The sequence below is a fragment of the Lonchura striata genome, chromosome 3 (assembly GCF_050655825.1).
Source record: "Lonchura striata isolate lonStrDom1 chromosome 3, ASM5065582v1, whole genome shotgun sequence".
In the NCBI taxonomy this organism is placed as follows: Eukaryota; Metazoa; Chordata; class Aves; order Passeriformes; family Estrildidae; genus Lonchura; species Lonchura striata.
In genome coordinates, this window is record NC_140705.1 from 86,672,177 (window position 1) to 86,697,447 (window position 25,271).

Genomic DNA, 25,271 nt, shown 5'->3' on the forward strand with positions numbered 1-25,271 from the left:
GAGTAGACCTAGCAGGAGAATCCAAATTTAACTGGAGAGGAACAGCTTCTAAGACAGGATGCCCTAGGTTGGCTGGGATAGAGTTAGTTTTTGCTTTCTAGCCATGTTGGATTGAGTATGAGAATAATGTTGATAACTTGCTGATGTAATTGTTACTAAGTAGTGAACCATCAAGTTCCAAGTTTGGTGAAAGATTCAGCCACCAGTGGTGGAGAGAGAAGCGTTCCCAAGCATCCTTGAAGGGTTTTAGTCAAAAGGTGTAGGAAATGTTCTTTAGCTCTCTAATGGATTCTTGCTAAGATGTCAAGAATGGTGACAGCAGTGGCTTTCATGGCCTGGGCTTAGTGGTTGCTCTTCTTAGGATGACAGCATCTGATAAAATTACCAATAAACCTGGGAGGAAGTTTCTGGAAAAAAGAAAAAAAAAACAACCAAAAAACCAAAGCACTGTTTCATCTAAATAGAAGTTTTTGAAGGGACCCTTCCTGGTTTTTTTAATACCAGGAGGAATCAACTGGGGCATGATGAAATATTTTGCTGAAATAGGAGGAGTTGTCATGGGCCAGGTTGTGTGGAAAGCCCCTCCTTGACCCTTGCATTGACAAGTGTCCCAGCGAACACTTCTGTTATCCTTTCTTTTGTTGAGCAAATTCATCCACAATCTTAACACTTTTTCCTAAAGTCAGTCCAAGGGAGAACTGGCCAATTTTTGTTTACTGGTAATTGAAGAGGGATATCTTGGAAATGGCCATCTGTTGGTCAGCAGTGAATCTGGAATCCTGCTATGGAGGCTGTAATTGATGCCCTCAGAGTAGGTTCTTGAGAAGAGATGCTTTTGGTAGGTGTTGATAAAAACAACAAACCCTTCTGCTGCTGCTGCAGCTAAGTATGGCTGTCTGGGGAGGCAGAGGCAGCAGAGAGAAGGAAAATGCTGGGGCTGGCAAAGGAATTCAGTGTAGAGACATCACGGGAACAAGTTGCTTGGGGAGGGGTACTATAGCAAAGCTATAGTACTGAGTAGCACATTTATCCTAGAGAGACAACTTGAAGTGAGCAGATTTTCTTTCTAGTTACTCCTATGGGCAACCTTTGTTAAGCTGGGCACTTCCAACCGGAGTTTGGTGTGGAGGTGGGAAATCTGTTAAAATACCTTTTCTTTTTGGAGAAGTGTCTTCTCCAAGTCACATCTTGACTGCTGTGTTCTTGTAATCTTTCCTTAGAAAAGTCCTGCTTTAGATAATTTGTTACATTTGTAGGGAAAAGGAGAACTGTCTCCATCTGCCTTGTACTGTGAGAGTGACACCTGGACACGCCGAGTTCCTGTGCTGTGACAACAAGTTATGGCCTGTTGGGACTCTTATCATCATCTCTGCTTCTGGGCTCCTTCCTCCCTGCAAAAATTCAGTGTTCATTTTTTGTTTCAGGACAGAGATTTTTCTGATTTCAGAGTTTTGTTAATGCAAGACTTTATCACATCTCCCTTTTCAGTGTTTAGTGCTGAAATCAGATTCTTTTCTTTAGCGTTTTCAGAATGATCTTGAGCTGCTATTTTTATGAGGACTCTGCTGCAGTGAAAGCTGAGGATCCAGTGTCATTAGGACTTTGTTTTTTTGATAGGTTATACTATCAGATATTGTTTAAAGATTATGTACACAGGAGAGCAGTTCACATAGTTACCAACTTTAGAGGCAGATAAAGCATTATCTTCTGTCACTTCTTTATTTTAACTTTTATTGAAAACTGGGAAAATCTTAAAAAATGTAAGGTTTCAAATAAATTGAAATCTTGGGTTCATGGAGACTACTTTGCTGCACTTTATTTTTTGCAACAAAAATGGTTTGACTTGTGATAATGAGGGGTTAAATGAAAGCAAGTAATTATTTGCTCAGGCAGTTTCCATCATCTAGGCGTCCATCATTATGCCGCACACAGAAGGAAAAAAAAAAAAAAAACCAGACAGAAAGACATCAGGCAAAAAAAATCCAACAAAATGACCAAGGAATATTCTAACAGATTCACAAACACGAGGATATATGTAAAAACTGTACTAAAACTTTTCTGTGTATCCTTTTGATTATGCTCAGTAGATTGATAACCTTGTTTTATTTTGAGAACAAGGGTATTCTGGATTCTTTTTGTAGCTGTCCTCTAAAGGTGTGCACTGAAACCTAACACCTTTTACTTATTTACCTGGATACTCTAATCCCTCCCTGCTTTACCAGTATTATTGAGCTGTTCTTCCCTCTGCATCCACAGCAACCTGAATCCCTGCTGAAATTATTTGCTTCTAAAATGCAGGTGCACTTGTTTAACCTTGCACTGGTTCAGGCTTAATTTGAAGACTTTTTCATCAAATGGGTGCCCCACTTTGCCCTGTTTTCATTGTTAAACTTATTAGCAGCGTCTAAGTCAGTCCCTGTCCTGACACCACTGCCCATGTCCAGGGCCTTGGTTATTCAGTTAAGAGCTTTTAGGCAACAGTAAGGAGTCCAAAGCTGTAGTAAATGAGCCATCCTTTTGTTAGCCTAGAAATAATAAAGCACAAGATCCCCCACCTGTCACCACATGGTGACTCTGCCAATGCCAGCAGGAGCCGCAGCTTTCCTCTTTCCTCTTGTCTTTAGGTGCCTGCGTGTGTGTAAATGTATTTTAAATCCTGGGGTTACACGTGCCAGCTATGCATCTGGACAGGCCTTTGTGACACATGATACATTTGTTACTTATTTAAAGATTCTGATAATTTGCACAAATACCGCCAGCCGGTGCTTAAACACTGACCAAATTCTGACGCTAAGCAGCAGCAGGGATTTGCCTCTGTGTGGAAATGGGGTTGTTATTTGTGTGGCTCTGCAGAGCCAGAGGGCAGCGTGCGACATTCAGAGCACAGGCACCAGCCCCGGCAGCTCTGGAGCTCTGCTCCTGAACCACCCTGCCCTTGGGGAGCTGCCAGCCACCATGCTTTGTGCCTGGCTTTTCCTCAGTGTAAAGGGGAAATCAAAGATGCTACTTGTTTCATGTCATTTCATCCAAGAAGATGCTAATCAACATTTTGATGCCTACAAGATGTATGAGTGGGAAACATGAATTAATATGGGGATACCATGGGAGTGCTGCGGTAGAAGTAAATCATTAGTTAGTAAATCATACTGACTGAAAGGTCTGATTGAAGCCTCCCACTCAGTGAGGAAGAAGGGAATAAATACCATATGACTGGGGAAATCCTGGATGCCTGCATGTGGACTAGAGAGGTAGAGCATCTGCAGCGGAAAATGGTATGTGACCAGATTAATAAAGTGCATCATTGTGCAGTCATGCAGAAGAGGCACATTAATAGTGCCTAGAACTTTGATTATGCCATTTTCCTGATGCTGGCTCACAAGGTTTCCATCCTAAATATTAACAATATTTAAATGTAATGTTACTGCATTCAAGCACCTGTTGGTAAGAGACCATGCAGCATGTACAGATTACTTCAGCTCCACATTGAAATGAAATCTCCTTGCTATGAGGCTGGGAGGATGTGTAGGGTGTTTATGTAATTAAACCCATGTAAATAAATGCCAAGGAGCTGTGCTCTGTCGTGTGTGAAGTTCCTGTAGTTGTTAGCACCCCACGAGCAATGTTCTGGTGTGCAGATGGTATCACTCTTACACTCTGCTTTCAGCTTTGTGGATCAGGCTCACTCTCATTTACATGAAGACCATTTTGTATCACTCAGGCAGCACAAGATGGCTATAAATGAAAAGCAAATTCTATTTACATCCACCTTTGTAGAGTGACCTTAATTTAAATGAGAATCAGGCCCATAATCTGTATAAATATATGCACTCTGTTACATTAAGGTTATTTATTACTTTGTGTTTGGCCTGACTATGCATGGAGATTTACCACAGATAATCCATAATCCAGAATTAAACTATTAATATGCATTTTGAGAGGGGCAACCATAACCTTGAAATTTATTGGTTTAAGTATGACCTTTAACTTTGTTTGAATATATTTTTTAAATGTATGAATAACAAATTAACATTGGTTGATAAAAAACATTCTGATTCCTTCGTACCATTTGCATCAGTCCATCCTTAACTTACAGAAAGCCTTGAAGATTAGAAGGCTTAATCACTCATCATATTTACTTGTTTTCAAATGTCAGATCACATTTAGTTCAACATAATGTCAGTCTTGTCCCCCTCCTTGCCCTGGCATTACTGAAACTGTGATATAAATTGTTCTTCTCTTTGTATCCAGAAACACCTGCATCTGGGCAGTGTGAAATCCTTTGACCCTCTGTAAAGGAATCGCTTTCTGTATCCTCTTGAACATGGAATTCTGAGCTATACTGTTCCTTTGATGTGCCCTTTCAATTTCTTCCAACTGGGGCTGTTTGTTTTTCTTTCCACAGGCCACATCTGAAATTCAACAACCTGACCTTGATTTCCATTCATGGCCTTCCAGGAAAAGACCCACAGAGCTCCAAGTATAGAAGATTTTTAATTAACAGGTTTGACTTCATGTCTAAACACTTCCATAGCTCCTGCAGAAAACATAATACTCAGCAATTCTTGTGAACTTGTCCTAAATTTTAGATACATCAGTAGAGAGCCTCAAAATACTCCAGTCTGTCTATCCAGCATGCATTCACCTACAAGAGGAGTTGGATAGAATTATGAGCAGGGAGATAGTGCTAAAGCAGTAACTTCAGGAGAGCAATCCACTGTGTTATACCTGGACAGTGAGCCCTGCTTTCTGAGGCATTTTAAATTGTTTAAATCTCCAGGCTGAAGACAAAGGACACAAGATGGCTGCTTGCTTTTTAAATCTTGTTTGGTTTTTAGCTTCCATGAATTTTGTTCTAAATAATGCTGAACCAAAGAATGTACAAGAATTAATATTGGTAATGTAACAGGGACTGACTTGGAGCAGCGTGTTGGGGCATGCAGAGCCCACCAGTGCTGGTGGGGATTTTGCTGGGTACAGGGGGAATTGTTGCTGTCAGTCAGTTTGGCAGAACTGTTCTGCATCAGTTCTGCTGCTGTGAGTCTGGGTTGTGAGTGCCAGTCCCTGGGCTATGGCAGTCTTGTCCCCATTCTCAGCTACAGCACTGTCCCAGACCAGGGCTGTGTACAACTGAAGGGAAGTGGTGGAAGAGTCTTGTCTACAGACTGCCAAACACTTTTCAGGCTTCCTTGTTTGCCAATAAATATAATAGCTTCCATTTAGTCAGATAAAATCTTACCTCTTTAAAGTTCATAGTACGTAATTCTCATTTAAGTACAGTAATTTTGGGTTTTATTTTGGATTAAATCATCGCTGTGGACTTGAACATGATTGTTTTGAACATTTGAGAAGCATAAAATTAAAATGGATCAGTTATTCTGAATACTTGAGGAATGAACTTATATTAAGTTATTTAGATTTGGCATGTGACTCTTTGGGGGCTTTACATTGTATTTTACCAAATCTTTTCCTCCATGAGCTGCAGTGCACTAAAGGGCTGGTTCTTTAAATTACTTTAAAATCAGCTCCACGTCTGCTGTCTGCTTGCTGAACCTTGCAAATGGAATCTCTACAAAGATGTGAAAATAAAGCAGTGGGAACCTGTTTAAAGTCATCTGATCTCATTTGTAATTTTGCCCTGAGAAGGTATTTTGTAAAAGTAGTTGCCTGTGTTACTTTTTGTACTGTAGAAAGAGGTGTGTTCAAGTGCAAATCTAGGAAACGAAGGAATTCTATTCTCACATAAATGCATGTAGTCTCTTCCCTAAGTTCACTGTAGAAAAGAGTTGTAGTAACTAAGCATCATTCCTGACAGAAAGTTGCAGTTCAGAACCACCTCAAGAGATTTAGCTGTTAAAATCTGAAAGCAGATTAAGAGTGAAAATTGAACTCTGCAGGGTATGATTTCCAAAAGCATCCCTGTGATTTTGGAGTGTCAATCTTCTGGGAGCTGTGGTACCTCAATTATAGAGGTGCTTTTGAAAACTTCCGTCTGTCCTTAATGTCCATTTTATTTACAGATCTGTGTATTGCTACAGTTCAGAATTGTCAGTGGTTTTCTTCCCTTATTTTTTTTTCCTCTGCTATCTGTGAGTACAGAGGATGCAGAGCATCACAAAAAGCCTGGCAATTCAATCCTAAAATTCCTCAGGTTGTGAATTCAACTGTATTTGTTCCTATGGCATCCTGTATACCAGTTTTGGGAGTTTGGTAGCAACAATTAATCTGGAACCAGGAGCTCTGTGTTGGGCTGTGTATCTTGGTATTAATGGCAAAGCAGCAGCTGTCAGTGTTGGTGTCTGCCTGTACTCTCTGCTGCAGCTGCTGGTGCCACAGAAAAGCATCAAATGCTTGAGCATGGGCCCAACCCCTTCTGTTTAATCACTTGTGGGAGAAAGTGGAATATTTTTAATCGCTAAGTATACATAGAAAGTGAAGTTTTCGGGCCTCTAAATGGCCGTGTATTTTCTGTGGTGACTTGAGCTGACAGCCTGGGTGAAGCCCAGGGTCTCTGTATTGGCCATTCCCCTCCTGAGGTCCTGGCAGGGGTGAGACTCAGCTTCTTTCACATAGTTTGTTCATAGTGTTTCTTCTTGCAGTGCTGCTCTGGTCTCACAAACCAAATACCTGTGTGATGCCAGCCATTCTTTTTTTTTGTGTGTTTTAAACCTGTTGCATTCTTTTTCACTAGATCCTGTGGGTTTATTGCTCTACAAAGCTATAAATGGGTTTGTCCAGTTCTACTGAAAGAATCTAACTGAACAAGCTCTGCCTGGTGCAGGTTTTCAGTACTGGGGAGGGATGTAGTTGAGCCCAGCTGTATCTGCACGGTGGCCAGCAACCTCTTGTGCATTTCCATGGTGGGCCATTGCCAGGCTCAGTGGCATTCAGGAGTCATTATATGAGCCTAGTTGGGAACGTTCTCCTCATGTTTTATAGTGATGTGTCTGTTGCACATCTGTATGAAAGTATTTTATCTTCAGGAATCTTTGTCTTTGCCAAAAGCTATTATTAAGCAGAGAGTGTGGTACAAATGCAGTAATAAGTAAGTGTCTTGGTATTTACTTGGTTGGACACTCCTTGGTGGGGACACACTCTGAGCCTTTGGAAATAATTGTAATTTTCATTGTTGAGGCATTAAAAGAGGTTTTGTTCCATTTGGATTTTGCTTTAAAATTGGCTTTTTTAAATAGCAACTTCCAGATCTTTTATACTTCTCCCACGCATAGGGATATCCAATGCTTTTTGCTTGGAACAGGCTGTAACACCCCTAAAACATGGGGTGTTTTGTCTGAGACTGTCAAAACCAACATGTGATTTTTAGGGTACTGATACGGAATTCACATTGTCAGAGCACATTGCTTGTGATGTGTGCTCCATGCACACCCAGAACATCCTGGAGCACACTACTCAGGAACAGTTTAGTGTGATTTCAGTATTTGTCATTCTTGCATTGTGGAAAAGTTCTTTTGGAAAAGGGTCACCAGTAGGAGACTTGAGATCTCTGTGTTTTACTTCTAGCTCTGACAATGATTTTTCTAGCTTTCTATTTATTTTTAAACTTTTTGGACTACTACTTTGGAATACGGATGCTAAAATGGTAGGGTGCATTCCCTGCGTTTGTGTCTCACCTTAGCTACGACTGGTGAAGTTGAATAGCAAAGGAAGGAAAATTGAGGAAAAGCTGAGTAAAGAAGTCTTGTCTTGGAGAAGGAATTGTACTGTTGAATTATTTTCTTTGCAGGTTCAAAAGCTTCTACCTTGCATCAGCCTGCAAAGGAAAAGCAGAGTAAAGCATAGATTTCTGATTTTGTTTTTAAATTATATGATTGTAAGGCCCAGTGCTGGAAGACCTTGTTTGGGTTCAGTAGAAATCTGTCAATTTGTAACTGAGTATTTCCTAATGCCCAATCTTTTACCATAGACTGCAGTAAACGCAGAGCAAGGGAGCAGGCGGAACCACTGGGGGTCTGGGCTGAACTCACCAGATGTCTAATTAATGCCTGCTGTCAGCTGCCGAAATGTCACTTACAGATATTTTTTCTTCACAGCCACTGTTTTAATGATGAAGATTATGCACAGATGTCACTTTGTTCCTGGGTTAATATTGTGGTTGGTAAAATGACGGGCATAAACCGCAGTGCCAAATACGTTGTTGTTTCCAAGGAGAAGAAAGTGCCGTATGACTACCTGGTTTTGTGCACAGGACAGAGCTACCAGGTGAGCTGTGTGCAGAATGAAAGAGCAGAGTATTCCCAGGTTTTCTACAGTAAGTGGTGTTCCTGAGAATAGACAGAGCAGCCTTAGCAAGGGTAGCACCAGCAGTTTGCAGCCCTGTAGTGCAGCAGGTTGTAAGGCTGTGTCAGTGCTGCTGCAAAAGCTGGAGGAGAGTAGGGTCGGACAGTTTCCCACCAGCAGTTTACTGCTCAGGGTTGGGCAGAAGGCAAAGCTGCTGGTGTTTTTGCCACCATAACCATTAAACCTGCTAAGGAGCAGGCTCAAATGACATGTGGTCCCAGACACAAGAGACTTAACTCCAGCTGGTCTAACACCATTTGACCTACTTTTGGAATCTGAGAGAATTCCTTATCAAATTAATTGCTCATCTCACGTGATGACCATGCCTAGGCACGTCCATGGTGCTGCTTGGTGTTGTAGCACACATCTGAGTTTCCAGTGAGATTGAAGCAGACCCTTAGCTGCACGTAAGATGTGGAATCAAGTTGAGCTTCAACCCCACAGGGTCAGCTTCCACTCAGACTCTGTGGGTAGGGTGGCTTCTGGCTCTTGTATCCCCATGAGGCCATCAGGCCCCATAACCAAACAGGCAGCTTGGTACAGCCCCTTTGTTGCAGGTCTTTACCTTACCTGGGTGGTTTGGGGGTAGGAGTTATGAGCAAGGCATTTTTCCCTTAAAATCAGGAGATGGATGTGAGCAATGTCTGCAGCTTTGCAGGGCTATACCACGTCCCAGAGCGGTGTCTGGACACCTGCATGCAGCAGGCTGTGTGGTTCGTGACCCCTTCTCAGAGCAGAGGCACACTTAAACAGCAGCCCATGGGCACTGCTCAGTAGGGATGAAACAAAAGCTGAAGTGTGGGCTGGAAAAGTGCTCCTAGGAAAAGGTAACTCTTGACTTGCAAAATAATTTATGGCAAGTAACTACAGTGGGGAAAAAGCTAAAGATAGCAAGAGAAAAGGCAGGTTTTATCTGCCTTTGAGAAGAAATTCCATCATTGTCATCTATTCTCACTTTCAAGCTATACAAAAGGATAAGAAGAAATTAGTGGCTTCTGTTTTATTACACAGAGCTCTAGTCCATCCTTTTCGTAAGTTGCTCCTTATTTGGTAAGCAGTCAAATTAATGCTTAGTAAAACATCATGTGTTATGATTTAGAGATTTACTTGTTGAGTAAGATCTTTTAGTGTCATGCCTGGTTTTCTATGACTCAGAAGTATTTCAGTAGATCTGGCTGGCAGTGAGAACAGGGTTCAGGACATGGCTCAGTGGTGCTGAGGAAGTCAGAGCTGAGATTCCCTTTTTGCTTCGTACAGCTTAAACTGAGTTTGCTATTGTAAAGCAGCATTACACAGTGAACATGTTACTGAATCTTCACATTTGAGCTATCAAGCAGGTTTTGATCCCTTTCTCTGGGACAAAATCTGTCATTGTAGAAGGTTGATTTTTGCTGACAAAAGGTGGAGGCGTAGCTGTTAAAAGTGATCTGTTATTCAGAGAGCTGCTGACTATCCCCTGCTGTGTGTTGGGACGTTTCTGCTATTTGCTGTACAGTCCCTGGCATTTGCCATGTGCACTTGAACTAGCAGTGCTGTTTGAAGTGGTCACCCACATCCCACAGGAAATAGGGAACACCTACACAAAAGTGCACTCAGATCAACAGGATCCATGTTGCCTGTGGACATGGGTGTGTTTGCTACTGCTGAGTGTGACAAAGAGTTGGAATGTGCCAGAACAGCAGCCATTGGGTAGCCAAAGTGAGAACGTTATTGTGTTTTAACATCTGCAAAGTCTGTGCCATATCCACTCACCGACTAATTTCTTCAGGCCTTGGCTCCGATGGGAGCAGATATCAGTGAAGTCACGAGTCAATGGCCACAGAGATACATGCAGAAAGTCCCTTCCAATCACTTCACTCTCAATGACGCCCAGGACTGCTTGGAGGCAGCACTCTGGCTAGAGGAAAATTTCATCAGCTCCAGAGGTAAGGGGCTTCATTAGCACACACACTTACAGAAATGTTTCCTAGGCTTATTATTTCCTTTATTCCCTGGTATGAGTGGTGCATGATGAATTCTAACAGTCTTTCATCTGCTGCGCTTTGTTTTCCAGATTAATTTAGAACTTTTTGGTTTTTTTGATACCCAGCGTATTTAGCTGAGAAAGAAAGGTTTGAGATAGATTAATTATCTGCAGTTATTATAGAAAACCAAATAAGTCCCAAATGCAAATCTGTCTGGAGTCATTAATTCACCAGTGAAATAATAATTTAATTAGTGCATGTGGTTTTCTACTGTATAGAAAAATATCTAGATTTGTGGCATAACACAAAGAAAACAAGCCTAAATTAGGAAGTGTCTGTCAGCATTGTATTCAGTTGCATCAGTGACAGATTTTTCACATAGAACTGCAAGTCCCTGTCACTTTTTAACCCTTAAAATCAGACGTTTATGCCGATGTGCACCATCCCTGTATTTCCTCAACCTTGTTGCGTGTGCTCTGTTTGCATGTTCACTAGTTCATTCACTGTATGTATGCTGTGGAAAATACTTGGGACCATCCAGGTTTCTGAGTCAACTTTGAACTAGAAGAACAGAGACCAATGAATCAATGAGTTCATGAAATGTCAGTTCCTGATGGCTCTGAGTCAAAAGAGTTCAAAGCAGGAAAGATGTCTTTGTGTGGAATTCCTGTTGGCAGAGTGTAAAAGCAGGACTTTTCTGAAGATGTGTTTTACCTGCCTTGTTTGTGGACTGTAAGAGAATTGGCAGTATTTTGGTGTGGTTCAAGGTTCACACCTGCTTGGCAGTCCTTTAGGGAAATTCTAAAAACGTTGAGAATTCCTTTATCATCCTCCAGGTCCTGCTGTGATCAGCACAGGGGTTCATAAACATGGCAGTGTTTCTCAGCCAGCTTCCTGGCCTCTGGAGCAGTCCAGCTCCACCTGTCCTCCAGCTGGTACCAGCCCTGCCTACATAGTCCAGCTGGTACAGCAGCTGACTTTGCATAGACAGATGAGGGTGTTAGCTTTCCCTGTTTGCTGCTGCTAGTCCTTCATGTAACTCCCTGTGTGCCCAGTCCAGGAATGTGCTCCGGTGCCCCTACACAGGGTTGTGCCTGGGAGCAGCCGCTGGCTGGGATGCACAGTGCCAGGAGAATCAGTCACTTGGCAGCAAATGGTACAATTGTGTTGGCTCACCTGCCTTGGCATGAGTGCACCTGCTCCAGCAGCAGTGCTGAAGTAATGGGATGTTCATCTTCACTTTGTTATTGCTGCTGGCCTTGGCTGCAAGGTGGAGCTGCATCTCTTAATGAGGCCCTGGCCTGGCTTCATGCATAGAGAAGATAAATTTACACCACTGATGAGGTTGGTCTGGAGGCACCTTTGGAGATGTGATTTAGGACAGATGTGACACCTTCCCCTTTCCTCCTCCTCTGGCTTCAATTCCCTCTTCTTTCTCTTCCCATCACATTCTCTACTGCTGTGCAGAGTGCCCAGTCAGAGAGGTCTTCCTCCACTGATCTCAGGTTCTCATATTCCTCAGCCTGCTTCTTCTTCCAGCTGTATTTCTTACAGACATTGTTTCTTCAGTCTTGACAGTTGTGCCAGGGCTCTGGGAGGGCTTTCTGCTGCTGAGGGCCTGGGAGCAGGGCAAGCACTGGTCCCACGGCCACCATGATGGCTTACTGATGAAACCCAGCCACCTAATGCATGGAACCTATTACAGCTGAAATTGGGACTAATTGAAATTCATCTCTTATTAGCTCTGCACTTTCAATGAAAATAAAAGTAGGATGGAAGTAAAGTAAGGAACAAAACTGCTTTAATGGCCCAAAATGAAGCAATTATTTTTTTTTCTCTTCACCTAAGCATAGTTTACTGCCTTATTAAAAGTGTGTTTGTAGGAATACTCTTGCATTAAAATTCCAGTGCATGAATCACTGACTGGAGCCACTAATGCCTTAGCTCATACTGAGATTTTGCTTTAGCTTTTGCAAACTGCAAAGATTCAGGTCATGTTAGGGTCACCAAAATCTTGTACTTCTTACTTGTGGAAAATTAATGAGTCTGCTCTGCAGCAGGATGCTGACATTCAGGTAATAAACAATAAAACTACTGTAATGAACTTTATTTATGGCTGTTTTTTCTGTAGAAGGTAATTATGTTTACTCACAGATACATACATTTTCATGTAGTTAAATAATAAAAACATCCTGAGGACCTGCTCTCTGTTCAGTGGACATAATTTCACTCCATAATGAATATCTGCAGTTTGTAGACTACTAGCACTGTCATCTAAAAAAACCACTAATATTGGAGTAAGCAGAAGCAGTAAATTGTTGATTTACAAGAGGTCAATAAAGGAGCATTGCTTTTCCTGATCTAATGCAGTTGTATTTAATATTACCATATCAAACAGAATTTTAATTTTCCTTGAGAAATGTAGGACTCTTATCTGATCTTATCCATCCCAAATGCCACTGTCTAATGCAGGAACTGAGCTTCTCTCTGAGGGGGCTGTGCTGCCCAAGGGTGAAGGGTCTCAGCCCAACCTTGCCCTGCAGTCAGAATGGAGCTTTTCTCGGCTATGACTCGGGGAAGCCCTCCTCATCCTCCTTTTCCAGCCACAGCAGCCTCTTCACTCCTTGTATGTTTCACTCCCTGCATATTGAAAGTACATAAATGTAGCATTAGGCTGTCGGCACCTGCACACCACATCCTGGCCTGCACTGCCAGTGCATGGCATTAATGAAAATTAGTATAGCAAAGCTGGTCTTTACCCATGGGTTCTGCTGGCTGCTTCTTGCATTACACCAAGAGGATCAGTCACTCGGAAAAAACAGTTAGGCTTACATCTGTCTTCTTTTTTGGCACTCTCCTGAGGCCAGTGTCACTGCAGACAGGTGTCCTGGCAGGCACAAACTATGGGATAGATTCTTCTGGCTTGGGAAGTCAGGCCAGGACACACTGGATGGACACACTGGAGCATTCCTGTATTCTATATGATATTTATGGAAGTAGTAAGATCTCTTTCTTCTTATGTTTTCAAATTTATACATTTGCAGGTAAAATAGTTCTGTCCCTTGGATCATTACTGTGAACAGTAGAAACCTGATTTCTGTCATTGGTGTGCAGTGTACTCAGGGGGCAAGTCTCTTTTCTGGCAGCTTTGAAGAGAGATGTTTCTTTGGCAGCTACAAGTAGCCAAACTGATAGGGATGAATGAAATAACTCTGTAGTCAAAGGGGAATAATAGAACATCTGTTAATATTTTTATCATTAATATTCTTGTGAGCTGGGGCTATATGCATGCTCGGATTAGTATTGCTCTGCATCTCATGCAGTAAAACATGGTCCAGTGAGATTAGTTTAGCCCATGAAATAATACAATTCATGGCACTGGGGATGCTGTCACTTGTGGCAAGACGGAAATGTCACCGTTGAGACAAACGTGTGGGTTGGTTGCAGCACTGCCCGGGTGAGACACATGAAAGCACTGGGAAGGTGGTTTGTAGGCATCCTTGTACTAATAGGTCAGATCTGAAACAAAGGAGCTGATGCAGACATGGGCAGGCCGGTGTAGGTGTTCCTGCCTCCCTCTAGACCTTGCCACTTGCTCAGGGCAGCTGAGTGTGGCACAGCTGTGGGGCATGTGGTGGTGCACAGAGAGCTTGCAGGGCTGGGCTCTGGCCCTCAGATGAGGGTCCTTAGCCCCAGGAGAGGAGTTCCATTTTGCCTGGGTTGCTTAAAGGCTTAGTGGATTACAGAACAGACACATGCTTCCTGTTCCAAGAAGGGGGCAGAGGGAATGAAGGGGAGAGGAGCATGTCTCAGTCTTGCACAGAGGAACATGGGTGTGTTGTATATGAAACCATCCTGAGATAAAACACACAGGTGCTCTGCTTCCTCCCAGCTCTGTCTCTCTTATTGTCAGGAGGGCTTTAGCCCTTAGGCTGGAGAGCCCCATTGTGCTCACACAGAACAGCCCCTCCCCTCCTCATGTTCCTACTCAGCTCTGACTGTGCCATTTGAAGTGGCATCAGATCAGGACAAGAATGATCAGGGCCCTGCCCTGCAGCTATGTAGTGCCAGGCAGGAGAGATTGATCAGATCTGAGCTCCCTTTGCCCAGGGCAGAAGGATGGAGCTGGATTCAGGAGTTGTTTCTGTGCTGGTGCTGATGCTCTGCAGAAGGAGCAGCAGTTCCTAAACGCTGCTGTCATGGCAGCTGCTTGGATGGATGTCTGCCTGCAGCTTGCTGAGCTCCCAGCAGTGAGCAGGGATGGAACTGGCTTTGAGCTGGGTACTGTGCCATGTGCAGCTGCCTTCAGAGTTGTGCCGAGCTCTCCTCACCACCATGGACAGGTACCCCTGCGGGGCCATCTCCATTCTCTGGAGATCAGGCTTTGGCAGAAGGGAGTGGCAACACTGGTGACCTCCATGTGGTATAAGGGCTTGTCTATAATTTGGCCTTTCCATGGTTTGTGGGGGTTTTTTGAAGGCTGTATTGAATTTGATTCTGTCTGCTCCCCCTTCCATCGGTCCTTTGAATGAACAAAATTAGGGAGAGAGGGGAGAACAAAATAAAAATGGTTATTTATTTATTTTCCCCTAGAGGCTTTTCAATCAAAATAATTAGATTATAAGGTCAGGATGAATATCATACTTCTGTGTTAAGTATTTTCCTACTTTATGGAATGTTTTTGTACAGATTCTTCACTAAATTATCTTAGCTGCTGTTGCTATGTAACATTGTTTGCTTCATAGCATCAGAGAAATAAGAGAGTCAAAGAGTGCAATTCCAGGTTATTATCATCTTAAGTTATACTAATAAGGTTTTCATTGTATGTCTTAGAAATCTTTCACCCTTTTTTTTCCTCTTAGGGAACGTCATTGTCTATGGGAATACAATTGACATTTACACGACAGTAGAAACTCTCTTATCCTTTGGGATTGATGGTTCCCGCATCCATCTCGTGCAGGCTCCCCTGAGCTCTGCCAGTCCCTGCCTTGCTGACACCACCCTGGAGTGCACGGTGGGGGAGGCCCTGGCAGAGGCGGGCGTGGCCGTGCACCCAGACAGTGTCCTGGCACAGTGGGGCCAGAGTGACCATGGCCTCATCACCTGGGCTGCCTTCACCACTGCCTCAAACCTCCTCCAACTGCAGTGCTCAGTAAGTACATGCTTCCTGCACCTTTCCTTCAGGCTGGTTTTTTTTAACACAAAAGTTATCAAATTTACCTGCTCCCTCACAGAGTTATCTATTTCCTCATTGTCTCTAGGAGATTGAATGTTCACTTGTTAGTCTCAATTATTATTTTTTTAAAAATCCAAATAAACCTATTGTTAATGTCCTGACTGATTTGGATTAAAATGTATTTAAGTCACCTGACACACAAGTAATTGTGACTGCTGAGTTACAAATACTCTTAATTAATTTTCAAAGTAATTCCAGAAATCCTTTTCTTATTTAAATGTGCAGTTACGCCTATCTATAGTTATGTGCATTTAATTGTCATAGTAGAAGCCAAAACCACTGGGATAGTATGTAACTTAATGAAAATATATTTATATATTTTATGCAGGTTCCTTTCCATCTACATCAATGATTGCAGTTTTTTTCACTTCCAGTACCAATATCTTATGGAAACTGTTGGCATGCTTACAGGTGTGGCTCTGCTATGACACTGGGGGCAGGTTCTAGCCTTTCCTAAGGCTAATCCACAGGAGTGAGTCACTTCAAAACCTGCATATGTAGGGAGCCACCAAGACCCTTCGCACTCCCCACTGTGTGTGCTCTCCTCTGTGCAGCTGTTGGAGTTAATTGTGGAAAGGGTGAGCCCTGTGCCTCTCCCAGGGAGCTCCCCAGGTGTCAGGGTCCCTTCTGGCCCTCCTGCTCTGCAGCCCTTTTCTTTTTCACATAGGGATGGTTAAGCCCTTTGTGATGGGGGTGAAGCACAGAGCACTTTTATCCATAGCAGTCTCCTGACTTTATTCTCTATATCAGTAGTGATGTTCCTCCCACTCTCTCTATATGCAGCTTTTAAAGTTCTCTCCTTTTTCCTTGAAATCTATTTTTATCCTTCCACAAAGATCTCAACATGTCTCTTGCTTTTTGCTACTTGGTATCCACTGACCAGTTTCAGCCCCCTCCCTTTTCCCCATTCCCTTGTCTGCGTGGCCTGCACTGTTCCTTCAGATGCCCCTTGCCTTGGAGTTTCTTTCTCATGCCCATTTTTGCCCCATGCTTCTCCTTCCTCCATCCACTGTCCTTCATCCACGGTCCTTCCCTGTGGAGGTCTCTCTTTCAGAGCCTCTAAGATGAAAGACCTGCAATTACTTGTGATGTCAAGGGCTTTGTATTTCCAAAACTACTTCAGCTGCCATGCAAGGTTCCTGTATCTGCCTCCAGCCGTATGGGAGGCTGGACTCGGAAGAGGAGCAGGCTCTGGAGATCAGCTCCACCAGGAAGGCAACTGCATTCATGAGAGACCAGGCTCTGCAGGAATTGTCTCTGCAGCAGCTCTGGGCCTTTTGGGATTTCAGCCAGTATCAACTGTTGATTGGCAATTCTTAGGGACTTAATTTTTGAGTCCTGCAGGATAAAAGCAACAGCAGAAAATCTCTTCTTTCCCTAAAGCAGCAGCCTCCCTCTTCCCTACCTCCTGCCCAGGCTGACAGATGGCTCCCACCTGGAGGTTGCAGCCCTCCCCTCTGGTGACACTATCCTGCCCGTCAGCTTGAAGAATGGGGGCTGTGTGGTCCTTTTGCCCTGTTGGGCAGAGCTTCCTTGATTTTTGGCTTCATGAGATGGTCAAAATTCCCTTTGCTGTGCATGGTTAATCACTTAGTTTATGTATGAACAAGCCCAGGGACTCTGGCTCCTTCACTGCCACATCTCTGCTTATGACAGCGCTGCTAAAATTTCCAGCTCCCTGTGCCTTTTCTTTCAGGCAGTTGAGTATCTGACACTTGCCCTTAGTCCCCAAGAAATCTCTTTCGGGGTACAGCTGGGTAACAACTTTACCCCAGTCACAGATTTGTCCTGAGCTGGTGCTAAGGGAAGGACAGATTACAGATGCTTCTTTGGCCTGCCACAATTAAGTCTTGAGCTGTTCAGAATGAAGGCAGCAAGGGAAAGTGTGCTCATCTGAGACCCTTCCACCGTTTCCTCAGCCAGTAAAGGAGTATTTCTTGTTGGTGGGGCAGCAATTTGTTGTCCGATGGTTTTAAAAGCTGAGGGCACTCATGGCAGGAAAAGCTCTGTGTGAGGGCTCTGGGACTTCACAAACCCTTGGAGCAGTGGGACAGTCTTCATCTGGGCCTTTTCATCTCTCAGCCTTAATCCTTTCACTCCTCTGTGGCCAATGGGCACTCTTGACTTACACTCGTTTGGGGACCGTGTTCTGCCAGCTCTCAGTTTATCCTTTGCCAGAGAAAACTTTGAGGATGCTATTCATTATTGTTGCTTCTCCCACATCTGCTGTCTGCTCCCAGCACCACCTGCTTTGTAGTGTTGGTCGTGCTGCCCCAGCTTCTGTGGAGGGAGAGGAGCTCTGCTTTCTTGTGCCCCAGGACAGGGACTGTGCCCATGCCATGAGAAAACAAAAGGAGAGAATTATTGCTTGACTTTCTTTGAGACTTAGAGCAGGAATTTATGGATTTAGGGTCCTTGGCTTCTGCTGCTTCCACTGACTGAAATTCCACTGCTGTAGCTGGAATGAGGATGACATTTCCTTCTGAACAAGTTTAATTTACAATCTTTCCATTTCATTGACTGTCCCTATGCTGGTTAGCCAAAGTAACTCAGCTTGTTGGTAAATAGACTCAACTATTGGGAAAACACTTGTAATGCACAATTATCCTGCTAAATTCCAAATACATTGGTGCTTTTCTGTTCCTTGGGGTTTCAGGCTGGCTTGAGCATTTGAAAGGAAACAAACTTCACAAAAAGTTCACGCCTATGTTCCATCTTTGGACTAACACAGAAAATATGGAGAGCCACTCAGGCTGTTTGATGTGGCAAATGTTGGAGTTTTTAAACTATCTAATAACCAGAAGCAGATAAGTCTAGTAATTTTCCTTTCTGCTGTCTTAGTCTTAACTTTGGTAGCTGTAAATGCTAATCAGGAGGATCTCTCTGCTGTGGCAGTGTTGCTAAAATCATGCTGTATTTCACATTCTTGTTTTGTAAAATAACATTCAGAATAAGGTCTGGGTTTTGATTTATGAAATCAGCCACTAAGTAATATACAATTATCTTTACTTATTTGCATCTCTTTTTAGGCATTTTTTAGCTTTGCCTACAGGACGCTGGATTATGAAACCTGTAAGGCCATCAGTGATGCTTGCCTTGTTTTTGATGGAAGAGTTGTGATTGATGCCAAATTCAACACCAATGATGCCAGCATCAGGGCTGCAGGTCCTCTGACAAAGTTCTCCAGGAGATACTTTAGGGATGAATTAACACACAGCAACTTCAACTCCAAGGAGATTGGCTTTGAGCTTGCTGCTTCCATGCTGAGTCTCTTTGATTCAACCCCTAAGCCCAGTTCTGAGCTACCAGAAGGTTCAGACAGGCTCATCCCCATATACAGAAGGTGTAAAGTTCAAGGTATGTCCAGCTGGATTTCTGTCACACTTCCATCCCCTCTCAGGTATTTTTGCTCTTCTATAGTACAGGCAGGTCTATCTCACCTCAGGTCCCATCTCATGGCAGTACAGCACTCAAGGCTCCTTATGTACTGGAAAAAGATAATGGCAGAAGGAGGACAAACAAATACATTATTTTCTTAATTGCTAGTGACTTAATAAATCTCATATTTTCATTTATGGTAGGTGGTGTTCTTCCTGGAGGTTATAACTACTTGCATATTTCCAAGCCTGGAATCCCCATGCCCTTGGATGTAGAACATGACATGCATGATCATGTAAGTTAAATAATAGAACTTTTCTTGTTGTGTGCTCCCTTTCTGTTTGAAGAGATGTTCCTGTTTAGGGTAGCTGGTTCTGGAGACACAGTACACACCAGGTGCAGCTGGAGAGAAAGCCTGGAGCAGTCACAGAACTAACTGAACCTCTTGGGTGTTCTTTCCACACTTCCTGGTATTTGGGTTTCTCCAAAGACACTTTGTTTCCATGCAGAGGACACAGGACAGTATTAGCAGCATTTCCTACTTTCAGCCTTTGTGATGGGCCTCTCTGCTCCCTGCAGTATGGTGCTGCAAGTGTATACAGATATGGCAGTCTGGCAGGGAAATTCAGCTGATTTCTAGAAGAGCATGAAGTATGCAGACGTGAGAGTTGTCTTGGAACAGGGTGCAGGGAAGCACTCCCCATGCTGGGCTACATGGGAGATTTTCCTGGGATACAAACGTGGAGGTGTTTCTGTTACTGGAGAACCTGACTTGAGGCAAGAAAAGGACTAGATTAATGTCTTTCAAAGCCAGAGAGGACTTTCCACCTAGGCAAGATCCTATTTCACATAGATTCTACCTTTTTCCTTGGGAATTTCTGCATCAAGCCCATTTTTGCAGTTGATTTAAAGAAGCAGCTTTTAAAAAAGCTGCTTCAGTGCTGATTCTAAAACCTGAACTGCAATGAAACAAATGGGCTTTTTTCAAAAGAAAATGGTTTAGGGAGAGGAATCAAAGCATGGATCATCTTGCTTTTCAGATCCAGGATGAGCCATCCAAAGCAGCATGTAGTGGAGAGCAGAAAGGACTATCAAAGAGAGGAATTGGTTTTGTTACTTCAAATTGCTAGAATATGATTAGACTTATTTTGCTGCCACTCTGATTACCTGCTGATTACCTGAAAAGAGATGATATTTTTTAAAGCTACTCCAGAAACTTAGTGTAAATCCTAAAAGAATTTTCTAAGAAAGAAGTAAGAGAAGCTAGTGAAAGAGACTGTCTTAGGTGTGGAAATATTAAAGGTTTCTGTAGCCTAGCAACAGGTTGTAGAAATGTATAAAACTGTGACAGGAATACAGCTGGATAAAATAGCTTCAAGCTATCGGATAATCCCACTGCAATGTGAGGTTTGAAAAAAATTTTTACATTTTTGTCTAAGTAATTGATTTAAGTAGCTGAAGCTAAATCCTACAGTTTGAGCGTGAACACCCAATATTGGTATTCTTTTATTGACAGTAAATGTGATATGTCATGTGTGTGCTCTGCGTTGTAAAGGAGGCTGAACAGAGTTCAGTTGGGTTACCCAAACAGAGTTATCCAGAGTTGTTTGGGATGCCCCAGGTCATCCCTCCTGACTCCAGCTGCTGCTCCAGGAGGTCACAGGTCCCTGTGGATCCAGTGTCACATTGCCAGTGCAGCCGGAGGGCCTGGGTTCCCCAGGTGTCTGCAGTGGCACCCAGCTGGCACTGCCCAGTGGGATGGGCAGTAACCAAATCAAACCACATGGAAAATCTGTCCAAGCCACAGCAACATGCCCAATGACCTGCTAAGCCAGGAGTAGTCTCTCGATTTTAGCAAAAGAGTTGTGGTTATTAAGCAGTGGGAACTACGGGCTGGGAAGCTCTCGCTGACACTGCCAGGTCAGGTGTTCTGTCTCCACAGCTCTCCTGGTGTTTTGTGTTCCAGGGGATGGAGATTGTAACTGGGGAGGCAGGTAATGGGAATTACTTCAGGATGCACTTCAGCAGATACAATATGGTGGACAGCATCACCTGCTTTTCCAAGGAACCCTTCCCTGTCTCCAACTACATCTGCTTGTATGGACAGCATGAACACCTTCTCAATGACCTGTATTACCGCTGGAGGGCTGGGCAGCTCACAGACCTCTACAGGTGAGAGGAGTTTCTTCTTGTGCACAAAATCTTCCTTCTGGCAGAATTGAAGGTTTATGTTATTGTGCTTTGTCTTTTGGGTGTTTTCCCTTTGAACAAAAGGTAAAAAAACAGATCTAAAAGTATTTTCTATTATTTAGCAAAATTGTCAGTAAAAATGTAAGTCTCAAAGACCTTCCTAGAAAGAGCTGTGTGTCTGAGATTTTCTTAGAGGAAGAGCAATGATTTACTTGACTTTTATCTGAATGAGCATTTTCAGTGTCTTTATTCACTTTTAGAATATTCAGTAGGTTAATCATTAAGCTGAACCTGAACAATCCTTTATTACTGAAGACTGATGTTCAACAGTCACTTTTAAAAGTATTTTTGTTGCTTTGAATCAACTTTTTAAGCCAGAGGTTTGTAGGGAGATTTTACATAACTCATGGTGATAGTCACGCTCAACAACTTGCCTATTTTTGTCAGTTGAGAGAGACTAAAGGGCCTGGTTAGTTCTAGTCATGTGCTATTTCCTCTGAGAGAGTGTTTAATTGCTTTTGATTTTCATTTGAAGAAATACCTCACAAATGGTGCTTTGGAATATAAACAGTCACAGATGGAATAGTGAAGTACTGCCTTACATCAGCTGGGTAGAGACAGAAAACCAGGCTCAGGAACAAATGATCAGTTTTTATTGTGATACAAAGCTGGCAGTGGTGCTTGAAACATTTATGGGTTTGATTTTGTTCTATTTACAAGTGATTAGAAGAAAGGCACAAATGGTATGAAAATTTTCAGATTAAATGTTGTTATCTAGATAACAGTTTGTAAAAGTTTGCTGTGAAGGGTGTACTGTGGTCTACAAGATGCTTGTGAATATCGCTGCCATAGGGCTTGATTACAATTTATAGCATATGTTGGGGTTGTTTTACAAGAGAGGAACAGGGCACAGCAGACCTGAAGTTCACCTGAACAGCACACTGTCAGTGAGTGTTAAAGAGGAACTGAAGGAGGGTGACACAAGTGCATGAGAGATGGGCTAAGCAGTTGATTTCCTCTCCTTGTCATGGCTCATGCTGACGTACATTTGGAGCACTAGAAGAACTCCTTAGTCTGTGCAAGGTACCATCAGTCCTTTCAAGGTCATTACAGTGTGCACACACACATTGTGAGCTCACCTTTCCTGTGAACCATGCTGAGGTGTGGTCAGGGTCATTTGTTAGATGCACCAGCAAGTTTCACACCAGTAGTAACATCTGGAAGAATAAATCATCCTGCTCTGGGATTTCAGCCTGCAGCACAGGTAGCAGTATTTTCCTGACCTTGACCAAAGGATCACTGGTGTGCTGCACAGAGGGATACCACATATCAGGGGCTCATAACATCCCTTCAGCTCTCCTTAATTAGTGATGATGAACTAATTTTGGTCTTGTCTTTTACAGCCATTGGACAGTGACGTTGTTTAGGACCTTTTGCCTCATTATTTTATCTCACTTCTCATTAGCCTGTGGCAGAATTCCTGAATTACAGTTGCCAGGTTTTTCTTATCTGGTAGTTTTATTGCCTCCAGTTGTTTTTAGTCTTCTTTCCACCTTATCTTTAGATAGATTTGTTCCTTCTGTTCTTGCTCTTTGGTCATATGAATGAAATCCCATATGTTGCTCACTCTGCAGCAGTGATCATATGCTGCTCTTTAATCCTTACTCATGTCGTTCTTGTGGCACTTTACACACACACACACACAGACACTCCCATTCATCCCAGCTGTTCCTGTTACACTGCCCATCCTGTGAGGAGGGAGCATTCTCCAGCAGGTGTAACAGGTAAACTGTCTGGCATCCCCATGGTGCAGTCCTGGCACACAGCAAGCTGGCACAGAAATTTGCTGCTTTCAGAAGGACATGGAGAAACAGAGGAAGGCTAGCAATATAATGTACTCATATCACATCTATAACACATCTACCTCCCCACAGTACAGTGTCACATTAAATGTACATACATGTGAGTGCAGTGTGCAATAGACACGGTTAAAACCAAGCCATGAGAAGACTGTTAGAAAACCATTACACTGAAAAATGGTTTAGCACCTCTTTGAGTTGTCCTGAGACTTTTATGTAGAGAAAAAGTGGTGCCTGGTTGGCTTTTGGTGCAGAATAGGAAAATGCATTCACTAGTTTCTATGTGTGTGATAAAAGAACAGCTGTTTCTGGCCTTATTCATATGGTCTGTAAAGATCCCACATGAACACAAACCAGATGTTAGGACTGAGTTCCTGTCTTTGGATTTCAAAACCTTCCTTCTAAACTAGTACCTGTTACACTTGAATCCACGTCTACAGCAAGATGTGAAGTGCCCTTAGTGAAAAGAAAATAGAGAGTGTGAAAATGTGGTGTGCCAGTTCAGCTTGTAAACTTGATGGTTTGAAACATCTGTTCCCCTCCTCTCTTCTGTATGCCTCTCTTTTCAGACGAGCCTTCCTACGAGGCAAGAAAATGCAGTGCTTTAATCTTTTGGTCAGCATTTAGATTTCCCAGCATGGTATCTCGTTCCAGGAATGGACACAGTGGAACAGCTGTCACTTGGGAGCTAATTTATTTCTGTGTAACATGCAAATTATATTTAAAATAATTAGAGACTGCACCTAGCAGTGAATTTCCTCACTGATTTGCATTTGGTGTAAGAGATGAAAGTTAACCCCATGGTACTGGATTTCCTGGCCAGAATGTGCCAGTGCCATTCTCAAATTAGTTTTAACAACAGGCCTCTGAGATCCAGCAAACTTGACAAAGTCACCCTTTCTGGTTGTGTACCCGGAACCATGGCTAATGGGAATAATGAGAGAAACAACATTTCCTTTTGTCTGGAGAAAAGTTCCATTGATTTGAGTATGAGTTCAGCTGGATTTAAAAGCTGCAGACCTTGACCCACAACCAAAGGAAGGATTGGTCACTGCTCTGCCTCAGTACCTGGGCTCTTGGAGGAGGTGAAGCAGTTGGCACACATTGCCCTCCTTTCTAGTTGCCTTGTGCCTTGCAGTGGGTGCTCTACTTGCACTTCGGCCTGCAGCCACTGAATTTCTTAGTACAGGGGCATGACAGCGCACTTCTATGCCAGGGCAGGAAAAAAATGGAGGAGCCAAAGACTCATCAACTGTGAGTTGAATGGTATTACTCACTGGATTTGGAATCCATTTCAGAAAGGAGTTTTCTGCAATTTTTATTCATTTCCCATCAGCCTGCATCTCAAAAAGTCAGGTAGAATTTGAGTCCCCAAAAGCAAGGCTCTTTCTTGCAGGGAGTCTTCTTCTGAAGAAAAAAGAAAGCAAATTCTGGTGGCACACCCTGAAGGGAAACCATGCTGTACACCATGCTCCTGGTCCCCCTCACTAGCTGAAAGGCCTTTAGATTATTTCCATTATTTTTGCCCTAGCAGCAGACAATAGAGAGGAGCGGAGAGAGAGGTCTGAAGCCTTTTTTCTCGTCTTTTCAAATTTATAGATTTACTGGTCATCAGTCCTCACACTACTTCAGAGAGGAGGAATTCAACCAGCATTCCTTTTGTGTCCTCCTGAGCTAAAGGCAGCTGCAAGGCAGTTGCCAAGTTATGGAACATGTCCACAGAGTGGTGGAATCTCCCTCTGCTGCATCTTAAGTGCAAAACACATAATTACCAGAGTCTCCTGATTCTTAGCAACCAAATGGATGCTCACTGGCATCATGCCCTTAATATGAGATAGAAGTGCTTCATGTAAGGTTCATTTGGCATTAATGAAAATCAAATCTAACATAAATGCATAAAAATCTGACCAACTAGTTTCTAAAATACTTAAGGAGCTTATTTTGCAAATGTGAGAGTGGCTTATACTTGGGATTTTGTAATAGTGTATTAATGAACTCATCAGCCATGACCTGCAGAAGATGCTGGTTGTCTCAGTCATGTGGCACCAACAGTGGCAGTGACACGAGAGCAGCACAAGGAAGGGGCACAGGGTCAGGCTTGGGGAGCAATGCACAAAGGCAGGGCATGTTTTAATGAGGGATGAGCAGAGAAACCTCACAGACATGGTCATCCAGGCAGAGCTCAAAACCACTTGGTTATTTTTTTGTTTCAATAGCTTTGTTTCCAGCATTTTAAGGACTTGTCAAACTTGCTTGCTCTGCACGCGGGTCTTGGTATTCTGGTTTGAAAGCAAAACCAGTGAGAGACTCCAAGTCAGAAATACAATTTATTGGGAAAAGGGAAAGGAG

The 25,271-nt window shown here is 43.1% G+C and overlaps 1 protein-coding gene across 18 annotated transcripts in view; it reads left to right on the forward strand.

The window, feature by feature from the left end:
* The window catches only part of CFAP61 (cilia and flagella associated protein 61), a 99,589-nt gene that overhangs the window by 46,665 nt on the left and 27,653 nt on the right, over nucleotides 1–25,271 (forward strand). For all 18 annotated transcript variants that reach the window (XR_014953871.1, XR_014953869.1, XR_014953875.1 and 15 more), the window contains 7 exons: nucleotides 4,403–4,501; nucleotides 8,049–8,217; nucleotides 10,064–10,220; nucleotides 15,122–15,411; nucleotides 18,525–18,852; nucleotides 19,077–19,168; nucleotides 20,840–21,045. Coding sequence is in view for 1 of the 18 variants with exons in the window: in XM_085575631.1 (XP_085431757.1) it covers nucleotides 4,403–4,501; nucleotides 8,049–8,217; nucleotides 10,064–10,220; nucleotides 15,122–15,411; nucleotides 18,525–18,852; nucleotides 19,077–19,168; nucleotides 20,840–21,045 (1,341 nt within the window). In the remaining 17 variants the exon portion in view is untranslated. The remainder of the gene's footprint in view (nucleotides 1–4,402; nucleotides 4,502–8,048; nucleotides 8,218–10,063; nucleotides 10,221–15,121; nucleotides 15,412–18,524; nucleotides 18,853–19,076; nucleotides 19,169–20,839; nucleotides 21,046–25,271) is intronic.